Raw genomic sequence first — 20698 nt, forward strand, 5'->3', positions numbered from 1 at the left:
TCCCAGGTAGGCCACGCACGACTTCCGCCTGGCGATGGTGAGCGACGCCCCGGTGTCTACCAGTACTCTGCATGGGCGGCCTCTTATCCATCCGTCAGCAATCAGCCCATCGTCGCATCTTCTGTTAACCGTCTTCAAGATCAGCCGAGGGGATGGTGATGACGGCGCCGACGTGCCCCTCATCGCATCGGCCCCTTTTAGTTTTCCTGTTTGTTACCAGATCGGTCACAGTCCCTCCTCAGGTGCCCAGGCTCGCCGCAGGACCAGCAGGTAGGCACTCCTCGTCTTCGTCGCTCGGGTGATTTCGGTTGACGCTCCTCGACGTCGGCCGCCGCGACGCTCCTAATCCGGTGCGACGCCGAGACGTTCGCCGTCAACTTAGCTGCCTCCATCCTGAGGGCCGCCGCCAGAGCTGCGTTGATGGTACGGTGCTCTGCCAGGAGTAGCTGTTGTCTGATTTCGGGGTCTCGAACTCCGCTGCCGAAGGTGTAGGCCGCCTCTCCAGCGATGAAGTCATTAGGTAGGCCCCTGAGGGCCTTATGGGCCAGTTGTTCCACCGCCATCGCAAATTCTTGCAGGGACTCGCCTGACTGTTGGACCCTCGTTTTTAGTTGGGTCCGGAACGCTGCCGCAAGTTGATGGTCACCATAACGTCCCTCCAGGGCCGCCATTATCTCAGCGGCTGTCCCATCTTCCGGAACGCTGTGAAGAATCTCCGACGCCTGTCCCTGAAGCGCGGCCAGCAGCTGAGTGGTTTTCTCTGCTGGCGTCCACCCATTGTGCTCTGCGATGGCCTCGAACTGGCGACGGAATATCGCCCAAGACGTCGTACCGTCGAACTTCGGCGTCTTGACGTTGTAATGTCTGGCTGAAGGCGATGGTTCCACATGGCCACAATGTGGAGTCTTCAACTCTGTGGCCGCTTCTTGCATGGCACGTCGAACTTCCTCGGCAACTATCTGTTTATGTTCTCTAGCCTGGCGATCCACCAACGCGAGGATGTGCTTGTTTTCTTCAGCATGTCGGTCCATCAACGTGAGTATGTGCTTGTTTTCCTCGGCGTGTTTTTCCATCACCTCACTCGTCTTGTCCAGCAACTCGCTCGTCTGCTCTTGACGACGCTCGAGATCGCGGATTTTGCCGTCGAAATGGTCTACCTCCTGCCTCAATTCGGTTACTGTCTCGTTTATAGTTGTAAAATTCTTGTTTAGGTTGTCAAGGTCGGCTCTGAGTTCGTCTTTCACGATGGCGACAATTCCATCTACGTGGGCTGAAACGCTTTCAATTTGCGTAGTGACGTTATCTTTCACTCCGCTTATGTCACTTTTCATCTCCGTTTTCACTTCACTTATGTCGCCTTTCACTTCACTTATGTCGCCTTTCACCTCACTTATGTCACTTTTCATCTCCGTTTTCACATCACTTATGTCGTTCTTAACCTCACTGATGTGTCTGTTCATGTCGTCTTTCATTTCTGCTTTTACGTCACTTATGTCCTTTTTCATTTCAGCTTTCATTTCCGCGATGGCTTGCAGGATCTGCTGTAGGTTGTCCATTGTCGATAATATCCCACTTCTGACACCAGTGTGAATTTTATTTGTTACAACAATAATTCCTTTCTACAATTCGCCTTAAACGCTCTCGTCAACAATTGGATTTTCACTCAACACAGTATTCGTTATAGCACTCCACCGACGACAATGACAATTTACTTGGACTAGTACGAACAACAATGAACTGTTAATCTTAACTAATATTTACAAAGCACTATTTACAAATCAGAACTATCAGTTCTCATGTCACAGTTCTTCTATCTCAGTCACTCGAGTCCACAGTATCTCGAACCACAGACCTTCAGAGACAGTTCACTGTACTCGAACTCGGGTCCCTCCAACTGCGGTCCACTGCACTCGAACTCAGGTCCCTCCAACTGCGATCCACTGCACTCGAGCTCAGGCCTTCGGATGCTGACGCAGATGCGGACGCTCACTCGAGTCGAACTCCGGTTGGCTTGACTGGCTTGCTTGCTCTGGCTTACTCACTGACTGAATAACTGAAAACTCTGAAACTAGTTCGCTGGCGCTTCTTCTTTTATAGCAAAATCATAGTTGCGAGAACCTTCTACAGGTGTGTAGAGAATTATCTGGATATCTCCACTTCGACGCATTTCTGGAAGGGTCGGGAAGGTCCGTTCCCCCTTCCCTCCGTAAGCAGCTGCGCGCGCGATCACCCCTCGTCGCGTGGGCCCCTTTCCCCTTTCTCCGCCGCGCGCCGTCCCAAAGTGCTCCGCGCGATCTTCTCTCTTGCGGGACGCTGGTCGTGAGTTCGATTCTCACGTCGCTGTCACAATAGTAATAAAGTAGTTATTCTAGGCCGGTAATAATATAGTAAAACTAATGACCATTTTGTAGAATGCGAAATTATCACTTATTAGCTATAGATTTGCTGTTTGAAACTATTAGAACCTACATGACGTTTTGGACAATTAGGCTATTTACGCTTGAATTAAGAGAAATTACACGGATACCTTCCTTTCCCTCTTACTCCAAAATTCCAACCTTGTGAACACAAAATAAATGGATAAAATTCAGAACAAGGATACTTTCCTATCCCTCTTACTCCAAAATTCCAACCTTGTGGACACAAAATAAATTGGCACTAGAAACTTCCTTTTTGTATGCATGATGATGCGTATTCGACATACACAGACGAATTACTTTTTTTTTTTTTTTTTTTTTAAATAATTGTCAGCAAGGTATCCGTATACTGAAATTTTCCCAAATAAATTATTGGCACTGAAATGTGTCTTTTTGTAAGCAAGATGATGAGCATTCGACAAACACATACAAATCTGCTCTTTTTAGTAGCCTATTTCAAGATAATTGTCAGTGGGGTATCCATATACTGAAATTTTCCCAATTATTATCAATAATATGAAATAACCACTGTATAAATTACGTTACAAATTATGTGGAATTATGTAAACACGTATAACTCATGTTGAATTGTGAGGTTAAATCCAACCAGGTAGCCTGCTTTTCTCTTAGAGAACTTCCGTCAGTACTTTTATTCTCTAATATGGATGCAGAATTTCTGACGAGTTCTAAAAGAATTCCCACTTCGAACTGTGAGAAGTTGGGTGCTCTTTTCTTTTTTTCTTCCATGATTATTGAAACTTGTTATTTGAAAACTGCGAGGATGTTTGAAACATCCGACAAACAAAAACGAAGCGATAATTGACAGAGTGCGTTCGTTCGCTGTTTTATACGCTGTAACCTAGCGCTCAGATGATTCTTCTCAAGTGAGCGTACCGTCAGCTGACGTACTGAGTTGATCGAGGGAAAATATTGGTGCACCGCATCTGTAACTTGATCATTGTCAAAAATTAACCATGTTTCCTGATTGCTGATAAACGGGCTAGATGATCGAGAATGGTGCACACGGCCACTAGATATGAACAAACATAAAAGGCTACCTCAAGTATCAGTCTTCAGTCCATTCCTCTTTAATATGATGATTAACTAACTCCTTGAAACTAACCATAAATACAGGAGTGAAATGTACTGTATATGCTATTGATTTGATTCTTTGACTATTTCTGCATCGAAAATCTCAAAATCAGTTTCAAATAAGCTTTAACCACGTTGGAAAACTGCTGCAAAGAAAATAGCATGAATATAAATTCAAGGAAAACTTTTTAACAAATCTGCACACTAGCCCACAATAAACCCGAGATTAAGTTGAGTATAAATGGACAAAATCTAAATCAAGAAGAAACCTGTAAATGTTTGGGTATGTATTTAGACTAGAAATTAACATGGGACCAGCACGTAAACAAATTCAGAGAAAAGGTGTAACATTCTGGAAAGACTAACAGGAACCAAATGGAACTATTCACTATCTGTCTTAAATACAACATATTTATAAAACATATGCTAAAATCCTGTATGACTGTGAAAGCTTGCTTAATCACAGTTAATGCATCAACACTGAACAAGTTAGAAACAGCAGAAAATCATGCAGTGAGACTTATAACTGGTGCTGTGACAATACTCCTATAACAGCAATGCATATTTTAACCGACAGTAAGCCCATTGAGCAGGGTATTAAAAGATCAGCATAATTCAGTATGAGAAATTAATAAGAATACCTCAGGATGACTGCTATCAAAGTACCAGAAAACACAAAGAAACCTCAAATTCCAATGCAGTTATATTCAAACTGTAAAGAAATTTTTATTTATTTACTAACTAGCTAGTGTGTACAAATTAAAATTATAAAACAAAAATGTTTCCAGTCACTACCGTAAGAGCCAGGCTCGTGTACGTTGTGGTCTTAGCCATAATTAATGTAACATAAAATTCACAAGAACAGTTTACTAAATACAGTAAGTAACTTAATTCTAACCAATAAATAACACACAAGAGCAAAAAAAAAAAAAACACATTTAATATAAATTGACAATCAGACAGAAGCCAGTGATATTCAATAAAAACATGAATATAGTCGACAAAAATAAAAGGTAAAAAAATACACACATTTGATAATATTATATATCATGAATAATTTTATAAATTTCTTTTTTAAAAGTAAATTAAGACCGAATGATGTAGAAACAGTCTTACCCTTGAGCTACCAAATTATTGAATATAGATCTGATTTATTACAAAATATAAAGAAATCAGAAAACACACCGCATGAAATGAAAGCAACAGCAATTGAAACTGTTAACTCTCTGTATATGTAGAGAAACAGAATGACTTCTTGTCTTCACAGATGGTTTCCTTCTGAGACACAAGGATTGTGCAGGTGCTGAAATCCATTGTGGAGTGTTCAATTATATTTCAGGATGGGGGAGGGACTAACTCCAATCATCATTTTGATGGAGAAATATTAACTATAGATACAGACATAAGTACTACGCGAAATAAGTACATTTTTAAAAAGCAGACTCATTAACAGTTATTCAATTCAAGCAATAACATCTTTCAACAGATCCACTACCAGCGAAATATATGAAATTCGGAATTGCCTAAAGAGATTAAAGCATTAAATAAATTCATCACCTTGCAGTTTATCCCAGCTCATTGTGATGTGCTTGGCAATGAATTAATCGATGTCTTAGCCAAGAAATGCTCCAATTTTCTGTAAACACTGTTGAAAAATTATCGTTTCATTCAGTAAAAATTATAATAAACAGAACAATGAAAACTGACATTGAAGATAAATGGTTATCCATAATTAAAACTCCGGTGCCAGAGTCACCTAGTCGAGAAATAGTGCCCAGGTTCTGCATAATCACTGAACATGATTGTTTAGCTACTCATCTGCACAGAATATCTATTTACTTGATTTCAATTATGAACGGAGATTATGTAACAAAATGTTCTGCACTTGAAAGCTTTTGCCATGAATATTTGTCATTCTTATACTGGGAAGCAAAAAGAAGACTAGAGATCATCCAAGATCCTGGACATTTTACTACTACTATACCCAAGCTGTTATAACTACGCACCTGACAGCTTTGTGTAATGTTGATAGCGAGAGATGTGATGCTGTCACAACAGTCACTACACAGTAGCTGATAAATCATTTCCATAAATTCTGAAGCCTGACTATTTAATGCTGTGCCTTTACAGAAAAAGATTCTCATGCCATGAATTATCATTCTTCGAATTATATCTTTTTGCGATATTTCATAGCAAGGCTACAAATTATTTAGAACACTAACACAAAAATTACGCACATGGTAGTAACACCATGTAACACAGCATGTAGGAAACTGACAATACAACAGCATAGTGCATAACAGCAGAAGCAGCTAATAGAAAATGCTACATTCTGATTGGTTCAGAAGGCTACTATGCAGCATTCTTCTATTTTTTCATAGGAATGGTTTGCCAATACAAATAGCAACTGTCGATTGCATAGTTACAATGGCTTAGATGTACAATAATTTCATTTATTATAAACGGTTATATACAACTTCCCAAATTGTGATATACTGGAGCATTGACCATTAGTGTATAATAAAATTATCTCTTCTTGGGTTATTTGATCCTGTTTGATGTAGAAATAATAAATGTACTATTACAGCTGCTATTACAATAAATGGTAGTAGAAAGTGGAATGTGAAGAATTGATTTAGTGTTGCATTATGTACAGCGGCAGTCAGTAATGATGGAAATTTTTCCCCTTAAGAATTTTTTCAAGCTTACTGATTTTGCTAAGTTTTATAATATATTGATATAATTATAAATTTTCCTCAAATTATCCCCTTATAAAGCAGTAAAAGATTAGCTTGTGGATTTGCCAAGTTTTATAATAAATGGTACTGATAAAATTATTAAAAATTTCCCAAGTCAAGTTCCCTCCTTCCTTGTTTTACTGATTTTGTTTTTCTAAGTTTATTGAAACTGTATTACAATTATTGTTACATATGTTAGTTTCACTTCTAGTTTACTGAGTGGCTAAGGTTTATAATTTTACTGATTTAATTATTTTTCTTGCAAAAAGTTTCCCTTAATATGAAGTAATTTTTTTAGCTTACTGATTTTTTCTGAATTTTATAATTGTACTGATATCGCTCAAGAACTGCACACGCGTAATTCAAAATGGATGAAGATTTGCAAATAAATTTTATTTTGAAATTAACTACATGAAAGAGTTTTCTCAGACAATCATAAATATTCAAGATCAACGTAGAACTTCGCACTTGCTATGATTTGGATGTCTGATTGAGCTCTAAATGTGTTCTGTTATGAAAAACAAAGTGGGTAGTCCACAAATACTGTATGACGAAAATTGGGAATGACTAACAACACATCATTTATTATTATAATGTTTTCCTCAGGTAAGAATATTTTAAAATGATAGGGTTGCATCAGCCCCATACAGACCTAATAGTGTTGTGACAGTTCATATTAGATAAGTAAATTTCTCATAATATGATATTTGTCAGCGTTTTTTTCATAATCAGTATTGTTATAGCAGAGAGGAGGCTGTTCTATAACCTTTATATGAAAAGAATCAAAGTCAAGATAGGAGAAGAAATGTCAGAAGTAAAATGGGGAGAGGACTACGACAAGGATGCCCTTTATCACCTATCCTGTTCAACATCTACATTAAGGATCAACGAACACCTCAGTTGGAGGAGATGGTCCTAGAATGATCGATGAGGACGATACTTTGAGCACACGAGAGATTGCTCAAACACTTCAAGTGCATCACAGTCTCATTCATTGTATTTTGAGGGAGGACAATTGGTACCATTACAGTTACACTTCTGTTCAGCATCTTATGAGGGAAGGGTGATCGTCCAAGTTGCACACAATATTGTAATTGGCTGTTAGAGGTGCTCGACAGAGAGGGTGACCTAACAAGAATACTGTGGTCTGATGAAGCCTCATTTACAAGGGAAGGAGTGTTTAACACCCACAACAGCCCATGAGAACCCACGTGCTGTGAGGGAAAGGTGTCATCAAGTTTGCTGGAGAATAAATGTGTGGGCAGGGCTCATAGACTGCAACATCATAGGCCCATACCTTCTACCTGAACATCTGAATGGCAGAAGCTATACTCTGCTTCTCAGCAAAAATCTGCCTGTTCTCCTGGAAGACATCCCTTATGCGATACGATATAACATGTGGTTTCAGCATGATTGTACACCTCCTCACTATTCTAATGAGTCTCGCCAGGAGTTGAATGGGCAATATCCAAGATGGTGGATAGGTCGTGAAGGGCCTATATTTTGGCCCCCGATGTCACAAGACATGAATCCACTGGACTACTTCCTTTGTGGTTACCTCAAGGAGCTGGTGTACAGGGTGGCTCCAGAGAACGAGGAAGATTTCATCGCTCGTCTGCATGTGGCCGTTGCTACCATCAGAGGAGCTGAAGTGCATAGGACAACCCAGGGTATTGTGCGTCGAGCTAGGAGATTCCTTGAGATGGATGGTAGGCATTTTGAGCATTTTCTGATGTAGAGCCCAGTTGTCCTTACTGTCTTACTGTATGTATCATAGAAATAAAAATCACTGTTAAACCTCTTCCATTGATTTCAATAGTTTTAGCAATGTGTCCCATTTGACTGACAGGTTCTTTATTCTTTGCAATATCTCCGAAAGTATAGATTATGGAATGTTGCTTCCTATACTTAAATTAATCAATATAATGTACTCTTATCCTACAGTCCTGTTATTGGATGACATTTTTCGTACACTCTGTGTGTGTATATATATATATATATATATATATATATATATATATATATATATATATATATACACAGAGTATATAGCATAGTCGGTATAGTGCTGGCCTTCTGTACTCGAAGTCGCAGGTTTGATCCCAGCCCAAGTCGATGGCATGTGCTTAAATGCAGTAGACAGTAGATTTACTGGCATGTAAAAGAATTCCTGCGGGACAAATTCTGACACACCGGCGACGCTGATATAACCTTGGCAGTTGCGAGCACCATTAAATAACCATAATTTAAATTATATATATATATATATATATATATATATATATATATATATATATATATATGTGTGTGTATATTTGGTTGGTCATATGTAGCTCCCTGAACTCTGATATGGCAGTGTAGTGGACTGCAATTATAAGGTGGGGGCGTAAATTAGACAGAATTCATTATTCGTGATAACAGGGCAATAGCAGGATGACAACTAGCAAAGTCGACTTTTCACTGAAACAGCTGATAAATTTGCCTGGAGTTCTCTAAGTTGAGGACAAATTTCTTTTCACGCTATTAATCCACAACATGGAACAATAGACATTACATCCTTCGAAATTAGCCATCCTGAGGGTTTTATCACTCTTAAAAACCCACTGTTCTTAATTATAGTTGCTAATGCTCGATGTATTGTAATTCTTCCATTTGCCTTCTTACTTCCTAGTATCATAATGACAGATCTGTGGCTGTTAAATTTTTAATTATCATTTGTTAAATAAAAGAAAAAGTGTTTCAGTAATCAGGTTTCTGTGTAAGAATGAATGAAGAAAATAGCAGATGACTAAGGAATTATTAACTTATTTTTCAATTTTAATTTATTGCATCACATTTGTTAGATTTTTACTTTTAGATACAATGCGAAAATTGAAATGACTTCTGAGATATACATGTTCCTCAATTCTTAATTATTTTTTGCTCGTTTCTCTTGCAGAATACTTAATAATATTCAGTTCACAAAATTGGAAGATTTGAAAGATATACCAGGTCTTCCAAAGACTTACTACGAGCGCTTTGTAAAGGTAAGTTAAATTCTTAATGCTGTGTGAGTGATGTACTTATGAATATAAAGATATTCAGGACCTGGTTTTTTTTATTAGCGATAGACACAGAATTAACTCAGAGATGCGCCAAGAAGTATGTGCACGTTTTATCATAAATGTGACTTATTTATGACAGTAAATTTGTCGCGAATTTTCGCGAAAATTGGTAGTTTCTGCAATAAAACCAAAAAATGAGAGGTACTATTTGTTTTTAAATTATTTTGAAGATATAAAGTATGTTAATTTTGAAGAAATCAGCTACAAAAGAACAGGGAGACAAATTATTTGTGAATTCTATTATTTTGCTAGTGGTGGATTAGGTATAGCAGCTTTCAACTGTGCTGTTACAATGATAAACTTGATGGAGAACGTTGCCAACATATGGGCATGACATTTTTCTGTGATGTTACGAGGATAAATGTGTTTTTTCCTCTCTTCTTTCTCCCCCTCTCTCCCTCTTGCTCTGAAAGTTAGTGAGAGGCAGTGCAACTGTTAGTGACAAGGTTTGGTAAGGAAATATTAATTTGTTCATAGTTTCCCCCCCCCCCCCAAGGGTATGTTTCTCATTACAAACCAAGCATTCTCCAATCTTTCCTACTTTCCGTCTTCCTCTTAGTCTCCACATACAATTTAATGTTGTCTATCATCTATCTTCTTCTGCCCTGAACTTTTCTCCCATTTACTATTCCTTCCAGTGCATCCTTCAGTTTCTTCTTACAAGGGAAGTATCACACCCCACATGCCGAAACGTACCTCGAAACTTTGGTGACATAACCGATGTACTATGAGAAGGTCACGTGAAAAATATTAGTTGCCTGTTTCCCCGAAATAAACCCCAGAATTTTGCATGTAAGTAATAGGGAAGTGGATACTAGTCGCTACTAGTTGGAATGGACAGCCCTTCCTGTGTGCAAGCCAGTGGAGCGGTGGGTGGCAATCAGCAGCGAACAGACGTGATGACTACAGGGTTATAGGTCTCGCAAGGACGGAATACCGACGGATGGAATGCGAATCAAACACTGTGATAAGGAAGAGCAGGCGACAGGACAGGTCACGAGATAACTTTAATGATATTCAAGATCAGTGTGACAATGAAGTGTTTATTCGTTGTGCATGGTGCCGAAAAGAATTGTGTTTTAAACATTCAATCGATGCCAGTCACTTCTGTCTCTTGTTTATACTTCATTGAGAAGATGGGACGCGGGAGAGTTTACTCCATTTCACACATGCACTCCACTCCGCTCGCCAGTGAGACAGGGATGTCCAGCTGCGCCTCGTTATCGTCTGGCCACAGAAGGATTCCAGCAGTGGAAACAGGCAGCTAATGTTTTGCACGTGATCTTCTCGTAGCACATCGGTTATGTCACCAAAGTTTCGAGGTAAGTTTCGGCATGTGGGGTGTGATACTTCCCTTGTTAGCCAGTGACCCGGCCAGTTTCTTTTTCTCGTTCTGATCAGTTTCAACATTATTCTCTCTTCATTTACCCTTTCTGGCACAGCATCATTTCTTATTATGTCTGTCCATTTCAAATGCTTTCAATCGTTTTTCTTCACTTTGTCGTAATGTCCATGTTTCTGCACCATACAATGTCACATTCCACACAAACCACTTGACTAGTTTCTTCTTACAAGCAAACATTCAGGAGTGTCAAATAAAAATGGATTTTATTGCACTAGGTGATGCATCATATATATATATATATATATATATATATATTTTTTTTTTCGTTGCTGGTAACCATATCATCTGTTAGTGCATTATGGTTGTGCTAACAGATGGAGTTACTTGTCAACAATGTGACGCTGAAATGTGTGTTCAGGTCAGAGACAGGCAAAATGTCTATCTGGCTTGCCCATGACTATTTACGTCCGTGAACGGGCTTACGCTTCGTATCGTTCGCCCGCCTGCAGCCTTTCCTCACAAGCAGGCAGGCAGTATGGTTGCACGTGACTCCCAAACAGTCCTAAGAGTGACCCGAAAAGACTGTTGTGTTCTGCCGACCTGCGCCAGACTGTGCTGCTTTCAGATGCATGATGAATATCAACCAAGTCATTCAAACCTGACAAGAAGCCTACAGATATAAACAAACTACTGAAAACTTAATTTGTTGTCTTCTGAAACGTACCGTTAATAAAGATAAAGAAAGCTATTTCTCGTCAACACAATACCCATTAAATGCCAACAGTTATGATAAATTACTTGCACTTTCCTTTTCATCATAATAAAGTGATTAACTACTGGTTACTTTCTGGACCTCCAGAACATCACAGACAGAAGTTCAACCACAGAACCTGGTCGTCCATGAAACATCATTTTACATGGCTTACAAGTGAACGACAATTGTATAGGATGAAAGAACAAGTTGGACATCACCAAAGACTCCTAGACCAGATTACAAGAAGTGCATAAATATAAATTTAATGAATTTATGAAACGGAGATCAATGAAAGAAATAGTTAAAGATCGTGATTTAAAGAAGCTTGCTATGGTTAAAACACATGAATTAGGAATGGGTGTCTTCAAAGCAAGCTCTTCTTGGATATTCCACTTCAAGCAGCATTATAATATAGTTAGTTGTTAAGTGACAACTTTTGTAACAAACCGACAAATACAGGATAAATCTCGGCATTATGCTGTAATGCAGTCTTTTAGAAGTGAATGTAGGGCAACTATGATTCCTTTCAATGATGACCAAATATATAATAAATGAAATAAGTATAATAATCCTTCAATAACTGTCTTTTTAACCTAATAAATAATACAAGAAATTACATTAGGTCATTACACAATCAAATCCAAGACTTATTGATGATGATTTTCAGTTTATGCTTTTCATGGCTTTTTTTGTGGCTGAAGTAACAATTTACATATATATTCGTAATTCAGCTGGATAATAATAATAATGATAATAATTATTATTTATTTATTTATGCTAGCATTAAGGTCATAAGGCCTTCTCTTACACTCTATCAGGTCACAAATATGGATATGCAACACTGTCATAATTCGATACACCATACTTTATTTCAGGCCATATTATATTTGAAAAATAGGTTGAAAGGAATTGGTATGTCAGAATAAGAACATATTTAAGATGTTAAAATGTAATAACATTGAACATATTTTATTCTTTTTATTTCAGGCAAATAATCTCTTCTGATTATCTGAAAAATGAAAATTATGCAAATATGATTTTATCATAGTTTGGTACCTTGATTGTTCATAGAGGTCATAAATTTGGAATGTATTTATAACGCACTTCAGAAGAGCTCTCTTTCTTCACATGCACTTTTAGAGATTACACGCAGTGACAGCTTTTTCTCATTTTCTGGTAAGTTGTGTATCAATAATATCTGTTTTATATAACTCAGTTACTGTTGGATACATGATATGACTAGATATCTTTTTTTTTTTTTTTACTTTTTAATCATTTTACTCTATTGCGAACTTGTTTGAAATTATATAGTTGTAATTTTACTTTTACATGTTTTTTCTCTTCTCACGAAGTGCGTAACTTATACCGGTATTTTAGTTACTTAAAGATTTCTCATGTAAAGTTTAAACATATTTATATTTAGTAATGACATAAAATGTTTTGTATGAAATTTATAATGCAAGAATTGAGGTGTTCCCTGGGATGACGCCTTAATGTATGTTACATCGTTTTTCTATTTCCAGCATATTCTATTGAATTCTAAATAACATATCTCCCTCCTGACAAAATATGATTTCCCTCCAACAATCACATTGCCTTCTAGAAACATTTTAACGTTGTTCTGCGCAACACTTTTATACCAGATCTAAAATGTTTGATGCTCTGTATCTAAAATTAAAGATTTTATAGTTAAGCTATTGTTCCAGAGAACACCTCAGTTGATTATTATAGAGAACATATATTTAATATTATATACTTTTATAGGATAAATTTTGTATGCAGTTAACTTGATTAAATTAAATTATCTGTATTTTTTATAAATGAAAATAAATATGTTTGTGTAAGTCTTATTGTTACTTTAGTTTACCCTTACTCTTATGTGCGGGCTATTTAGGTTTATTCTGTCATTTGTGAGTCCACAGCTGAATTAATTTACTGCAACTCTGTACGACACTGAAATTAAGCTTCGATTGTCATAATTTTACTAATTCTTGTATCCATGGGTATAAGTGCTAGGCTACTTTGCTATCAATAAAGGTACCAATAAAATGGTTGCAAAATGTTTGATTAATTTCACCATTTGCATATACATCAAAGAGTGTATTAATGGGAGATATATACACATACATAGCATTTAGAAGAGTTGTGTTATTGATGGTCTCCAGCGAAAAATTCAAATTTTTCACTTTTCATTTTTGTGGCTGGTCATTCTATTCTCCAAACAACCAATCTAAGCTAGTAATAGGCAAAGAATCAATATAGAATAGACTGTTACTTATGTGCAAAAGTGGTAACACTAGCAATAAGAAATACAAGTTGTTTCCTACAGATTTCATCCTGGTGCTAGTATTGTTCTATTGTCAGGACTACTTTTATTAATACTGTTACTCGCATGACAATGTGGAGTAAGTTCGATGGAGAAACAAATTGTTCAATATGATAAATAAACTTCTAACTTTATGTACCGGTATCTAATAACTAAAGGGCAGAAAAATATGAAGAACATTTTGACAAAATGAAATTCATTCCCCTAAAATATGGAGGGGGAATTTTTTGGAAAATATTAGGAAGCACGACGTGAAATGAACGTCTGTTAGCGTTGCTAACCTCAACACGAGTGAGTCCAGAGATTAAGCTACGCTTAAAACCAGAAGGTTTCATAAAAGCAAATAAATGTAATTCCTCCTCCCCTCCCATTTTAAAAACTGGCTCTTCCCACGCATATCTCATTGGCGACTTTTAGCGACACTTTGTGCAAAAAACTGTAACCATTATGTCAACAGAAGACCATTAGTAAACAGTGGCACAGCTGGAGATGGTTTGAGAGAGCTCTTATTCTTGAATAATAAAAAGAATTGATGACCAAGTTGAAAGGCGGATGTGTTGCAGGTGTCATTTATTGGGCTAATGCCAGTTTATTTTTGTTGGTAAGCGATCTCTAATAAACCCTGTCGAGTGTCTGCAAATTCACGAATATAGGAATTGTCTGTTAGGTAACAGACACTATTCACATAGCATGAAAACGAAACTACAAATACCAATGCTTTTCTTGCCATAAATGAGGGTCGCAGTGTTCGGAATTCAGCCCATAACTTACATTTTCTGTATGTTTTCGTAATTTTATTGAGGACATCTTATAGGTATTAGAGTATGAAAAAATTAATTCGATACAAGAAAGTGTTTACACATAAAAGTGAGTACAGTAGAGCATCAATTATCTGAATACCGATCAACCGAAACATTGGTTAACCGAAAGTGTTCCAGTCGGCAAATTCAAATTTGCGCATGTGCCATGTAAAAGTTACACTAGCACTGTAGTGCTAGACCAGCTGGTTCAGCGGTTTCCTCCTCCTTGCCAACCATCAGTGGTATCTGAGCCTTCGCCCAGCTCTGAAGCAAAAAAATGTTGGACTTCATTTCCTAAACTGTAGGCCTACTTTAATGGCCATTTTGAACTTGTCAAACTAGGCTAGTCAGTTCTCTTGTTATTTGTAAGACGTGTGATACAAAATATATATGTACAGTTTTGTGTTTAATATCAGTGTTTCTTTGTTCCATACTGCTCCTGTGACATCGGTACAATTTGTTTTCGTAAATGATCAGTTATCCTAACATCCTCTGTCCCCAATTGTTTCGGATAATTGATGCTCTACGTATTCACAGATGGTCACTCGATCGAATCTCAATTTTGCTACATTTTGGCATTCAGTTATGATCATTCTGCTACAAGCTACATGACTAAAATTTGAGATGAGTTTAGCCGAATTCAACCATGTTTGGCAGTGCTCAGGTCTGTACAGTGGACTATACTGGGCACTGGTCTGGTACTATAATAGGATGCTTGTGGTAGGATAATTTAAACATTGTATGACGCATGTTATTGGCCCTTGTTTAAGAAAATCCAAAACTTCCCATTGGATTACAAAAACATTGAAAGAAGATCGGTATTAGGAAATATTAACATATATGAAGATTTGTTCATAATATGGCAATTTTTGCGAAATGTTATGAAATAAGGAAGGAAAAAAAAACTGAAAAACCTCCATTTCGATTCTACTCATGACGAAACACAAAAGTTGTGATGTTACATTTCTGAATATGAAACTGTATTCTAGCAACTGACCCCTGCATTTCTAAACTGCAAATAGAGCCAACAAATCAGTTTCTACATTTTCTTTTTGACCAGCCTCATGGATTAGTGGTCACAGTTTTTGGAATCACAGTTCTTGAGATCCCGAGTTCGATTCCCAGTTAGAGCTCAGGGATTTTTATTTAAAGAGAAAATTGTTCTTGTGTTCGTTCATGGTCTAGAATTCAGGTTAAGTCTAGATTTAAGAACTGTCCTGGCACTATATAATTAGATCATTCTTATCACATCATTGGGGCAATGTAAATCTGCCTTTCAGGCACTCCAACCTCAGAAGTGAGTTACATATAATCCACTGCCAGGAGAGAAGACTAGTAATATCTGAAGACAACCTGGTGGCGTGAGTGGGGGGGGGGGATTTCCTTCTCAGTGAGGCAAGATACTAGAGTTGGCAGGCAGGGCAGGTCTTACATTTTTTCGTATGTTTCATGGCTTACATTTTTTTATTGCCTGTAAGACGATTTCTTCTTTTTTATCTCTCTGTTATCCACGCACATCAAAGGATTTTATTTTAAAAGTGTCAGAATATTGCAATTACACTATAGATGACACTTTTCCAATGTTAACTTTTTTGTGAAATTTATGTCAATATGCTGCATTATCTTGAAATAGAATATGCTATGATTTTACAGAAAATAGGCTAATCAATAATCAGAGCTACATAGCTTTTCATTCAGTCAAGAATGAGATTATTCTAGCTTAGAAAATTCAGTTGATATATTCAGATTGTAAAATCATATCAACTTTGATGAACTGTGTGAGGAATTTTGTGAGTATGGATATTTTATTAGAATGCATTAATTATTAAAGATGTGATGTTGATAAGTGGCTTTCTTATTTTCTAATGTTTCTTAAAAAATGTTCTAAACATAAACGAAATCATAAGGTTTTTACTAAGCATTCCAGGTTTGAATGTCTTTGTAAGGAGGGGTTTTTCACTAATGAAGAATAAATGGACAAATGTTAGAAATAGGAGCCATCCTGAGCTGATCAGAGCTGAACTACAAATTGTACGGAATTTGTATTTTACTTGTAAACAGTTTTACCAACAGGATGAAGAATAATTGAGAGCAGCTAAATCTCAAGAGAAATGCCGGAAGGAGTAAATGCAGTGTAGGTTATGTAAAGAAAATTGTTCTATTCAGCATAATAAAATGTTTACAATATACAGGGTGTCTCAGGAGGAATGTAAAATACTTCAGGATAATGTAGTTTGGGTTATTCTACATCGATATAACTTGATATATCTATGTCTGAAATGTAATGGTTGAGAAGTTATTGATGGACGAACTTCTAGCATTATAGCATTATAGACATTTTAGAACATTGTAATATGATAAATTATTGAAAATGCTGCATCTTGTGTTGTTGTTTATTTCATAATTAAGTAGAACTTTTTTAGAAAATAAAATAATTGCACAAGACAAATTGCTGAGGTTGCCCTTCTTATGGATTCCATTAATTATAAATTCATATCAGGTACTGATACCAGTTCTCTTTTTGACCTCAATGAAACACTTGGTAGCTTGCCAGTAGTTTCAGATAACATCTGGTAAACACGGGAAAACACATTGCTAGATGGAACTCTTCGATTGGGAAAACGTCTTCTGTATTCAACATCGCCAATACATTGTCATCACAAAATTCATAAACAAAAAGCATGTCCGCATATTCACTATGTGCATACACGAATTATATGTTAAGTGAATGTGTATTCAGTTATGTGTGTTGTGCTGAAGTTGTGGTGCTCAGATGCAAAAGATGTGGCATAACATGTCAAGTATACGATGAAAGAGTAATGGAACGGAGAAAAATTCTCTCCGGCGCCGGGATTTGAACCCGGGTTTTCAGCTCTACGTGCTGATGCTTTATCCACTAAGCTACACCGGATACCACCCCGGCGTCGGACAGAATCGTCTCTGTATATATATATGTCAAGTATAGTACACAAAACTGCAAGACGTTCCAGTATTTCTCCCCTTAATTTCTACCCAACTATTAGACTTCAGACATAGGTATATGAGATTAAATCGATGTAAGTTAACTCAAACTACATTATTCTGAAGTATTTTACATTCCTCCTGAAACATTCTGTATAGTGTGTTCAAGAAAGTTACTTTGATATATCTCTGTCTGTCTCCCCCTCCCCCCCCCCTCTCTTGTTTCTTTTAACAAGAATGATGCAGATAACATTGTATTGCATCTTAAATGTACAGTATCCCTAGGAGGTCATTTTACTTTTACATTAAGTGCTGAAAATTTCTTTCCTCCACATCAAAAGACAGAACTGAAGACACCATTCCAGGTTTCTAGCCATTCGCTGGAGCATTGCATTGTCAGTACTATTCATTATGTGTGTAATGTTCTCTTTCAAATTGTACAAAGTTCGAGGACGTGTAGCATAGACTCTTCCCTTCAGCTAAACCCCATGGGAAATATGTCTGGTCAGGTCAAATCTGGTGATCTCCGTAGCCACAAGTTCCTGGTGGTGGTGGTGGTGGTGATGATGATGATGATGATGATGATGATGATGATGATGATGTCAAAGAAACTTTGAATCAATGCCATGGGCTCATGTGGCATATGATATGTGGTACTTCCTGTTGAAAGTGCACTTTACAAAGCTCAGTATTTAGCTGTTCAACGAATTCCATGAAAACGCGTCTGTGCTGTGTGGTGTTTACGGTTCTATCAAAAGAAAATTGGACCCACCGACATTGCACACCAAACTCCGACTTCCAGTGGCACCTTATGAATAGCATGTGGATGTTGTGCAGCCTAAATGCATATGTTATGAGAGTTGACGTAGCCATATAAGTGAAGCCGTGCCTCATGTCTGCAAACCATGTACCAATAATGGACAGTTGTTAGTCAACTGTGTGAAGGCTGGTTGGAAGTTCATAAGTGACACCAATAAGGCATGTGCTAGGATTATGAACAAAAATCGCATGGAACCAACGACAGTATATTCCACTCTTTTAGCCTTATCTTGCTCCAGCAGCTCATGAACATGCAGTGTCGTCATTCTCAAAGCAGCAACAAACATATAGTATTCATTTCATATTGTTTTAGGTTAGACTTCTTCACAGTTCTCTAACACATTGAATACGAGTCTCCTGCAACTAGGGTTGCCAACTTTTTTTTTTTTTTTTTTTTTTTAAGATAATATAGAAGACTAAGGAATCGACCAAATTTCACATAGAAAATAGACAAATTATTCGGTTCAGTTACTTAAAAAAAAAACCACTTTATTTTACACTTTGGTAGCTAGACTTAAATTAAGAATACTTTGAGACAGATTTTGTCTCACGTAATAAATTAGTTGAAGTTGACTGCAGTTTTCAGCTCTTATTTGATTAAATGTGTCATTCTCATGTTTCAAATATCTGTCCAATTATTGTTCATGAGGTGAAACACCCTCTTTATGTGAGCATTACTACTTGGTATGTTTAGAACAAAACTAGCAATTTTTTTTTCAAATGTATAACATTAACACTCTTTGATTTTAAACAGGTGAGCACTAAAACCCATTCTTGGCAAGCTTTACATTCTATAAAGACTGCACATTTTAATGCATCCCTTGAATAACAAAATTCATCATATGAACCATCATCATTCACGGCAAAATAAAGTGTTTAGAATTACAATTTTTACATATGCAAAAATAAGGGAGAAAAATGTGGGAGTCTGGAGACTGTTAAAAATTAGGGACAAATATGGGAGGGTTGGCAACCTTACCTGCGACAGATGCCTTAGTAACTTCCTGGGTGACCTCTGCAGTCACTTCCAAATGTCTACACTGCAGTGGTTCCCAAAATGTGTGCCGTGGTGCTCACGTTGTGGCTGGCTTGCAGGAGTGCCGCAAAACATTCCAATATTTTCATTGAAATGACAGTCCACTTGGTTTTTTAGTCAGACTATCGATGTGTTGATGCGATTATAGTAAGAACATCTAACAGACACTGTACAAACCACTGTTTTATTTTTCAATGTTATACTAAATGGGAGAGTTTATTAAACTCTGATTGTTCTAGTAATAGCAGTGCAGAAGACAGTTCTTTCTCATCCCACTATGTGGACAGATGTGAGTGTTGCTCAGTGCATCAATTTGAATCTGATATTCTAGTGGCTGGATTATTCTAGTTATTTATCGAATTTTCTCAGCACTTGGTCTTTATATAAAAACAGCTGTATCCACAGGCTTGATTTACTGAAGGTAGAACCAATTTAATGGCATTGTGATCAAGTAAATTTTTTAAAGTGTCTTCCTAAAAGTGGACAAGTTTTATGGAACACTAATAAGCATTATAGGAGTCAAATTAAAATGAACATTCCACAAATTATTGGTGGGAGTGTAAAAAAGGTGGAAATATCGCAAATATGATGACAGTTATTTGGATTTTGTCTTTACATCAACAGATTTCAATGATGATGAGAGATCGCAGTATGTAGTCCTACTGCTTATGAAGGTTTTGAGACCAGAGTGCATGCTTCCAAGTAAACTGGAACGCCATGTAGAAACCAATTATAGAAACATAGTTGATAAACGCCGTGACTATTTTACTATAAAATTAAAAAGATTAAAATAATAGAAATGTAGGCCTACTTTTTCTTAGAAGGCGTCCATACCAAGCAGTGCTTCGCTATCATTATACAAGATTCCATATACTGTATAGTCACAAAGTGTAAGAAGCTGCATACTGTTGTGGAACAACGAATTCTACTTGTTGCTCTAGATGTGATGAACAATATAATCAGTCACAGAATCACAGTGATCCAGTAATTGAAAAAGTCAAAGGGAAGGAATTTGGGTTACAGCTGGATGAGGCCACAGACAATAATAAGGAGGTACATTTGACTTACTGTATACAGTTCATAAGTAGTAATTACATTGTGGAAGAGCTTCTTAATTTTTTCGAGATTCTGGTCTGATGCTGGTTCTATGTCCCACTGTTGAGTATTGCAGGTGCTTATTCGAAGCAAAGCTCTGGATGCACTGTAGAGAGATTGCATCATTCACAGGGAAGCACCAGCATAAAAGTATCGTGTCCTCCACTGAATCTGGTCTCAGAGTTTTTAGTGAATGTGGTCAACTTTATAA

At 37.1% G+C, this 20698-nt stretch overlaps 1 protein-coding gene across 5 annotated transcripts in view; it reads left to right on the forward strand.

Annotated features, from left to right (window-relative positions):
- Positions 1 to 20698, forward strand: part of LOC138704860 (kinesin-like protein KIF11-B) — a 96434-nt gene that overhangs the window by 70218 nt on the left and 5518 nt on the right. For 3 of the 5 annotated variants that reach the window (XM_069833195.1, XM_069833193.1, XM_069833196.1), the window contains 2 exons: positions 9186 to 9273; positions 11556 to 12431. In XM_069833195.1, the coding sequence (XP_069689296.1) occupies positions 9186 to 9273; positions 11556 to 11600 (133 nt within the window). In that variant the 3' untranslated portion in view covers positions 11601 to 12431. The other 2 variants (XR_011333451.1, XM_069833194.1) reach the window with 2 other exon arrangements.

Source organism: Periplaneta americana, chromosome 8, assembly GCF_040183065.1.
Source record: "Periplaneta americana isolate PAMFEO1 chromosome 8, P.americana_PAMFEO1_priV1, whole genome shotgun sequence".
In the NCBI taxonomy this organism is placed as follows: Eukaryota; Metazoa; Arthropoda; class Insecta; order Blattodea; family Blattidae; genus Periplaneta; species Periplaneta americana.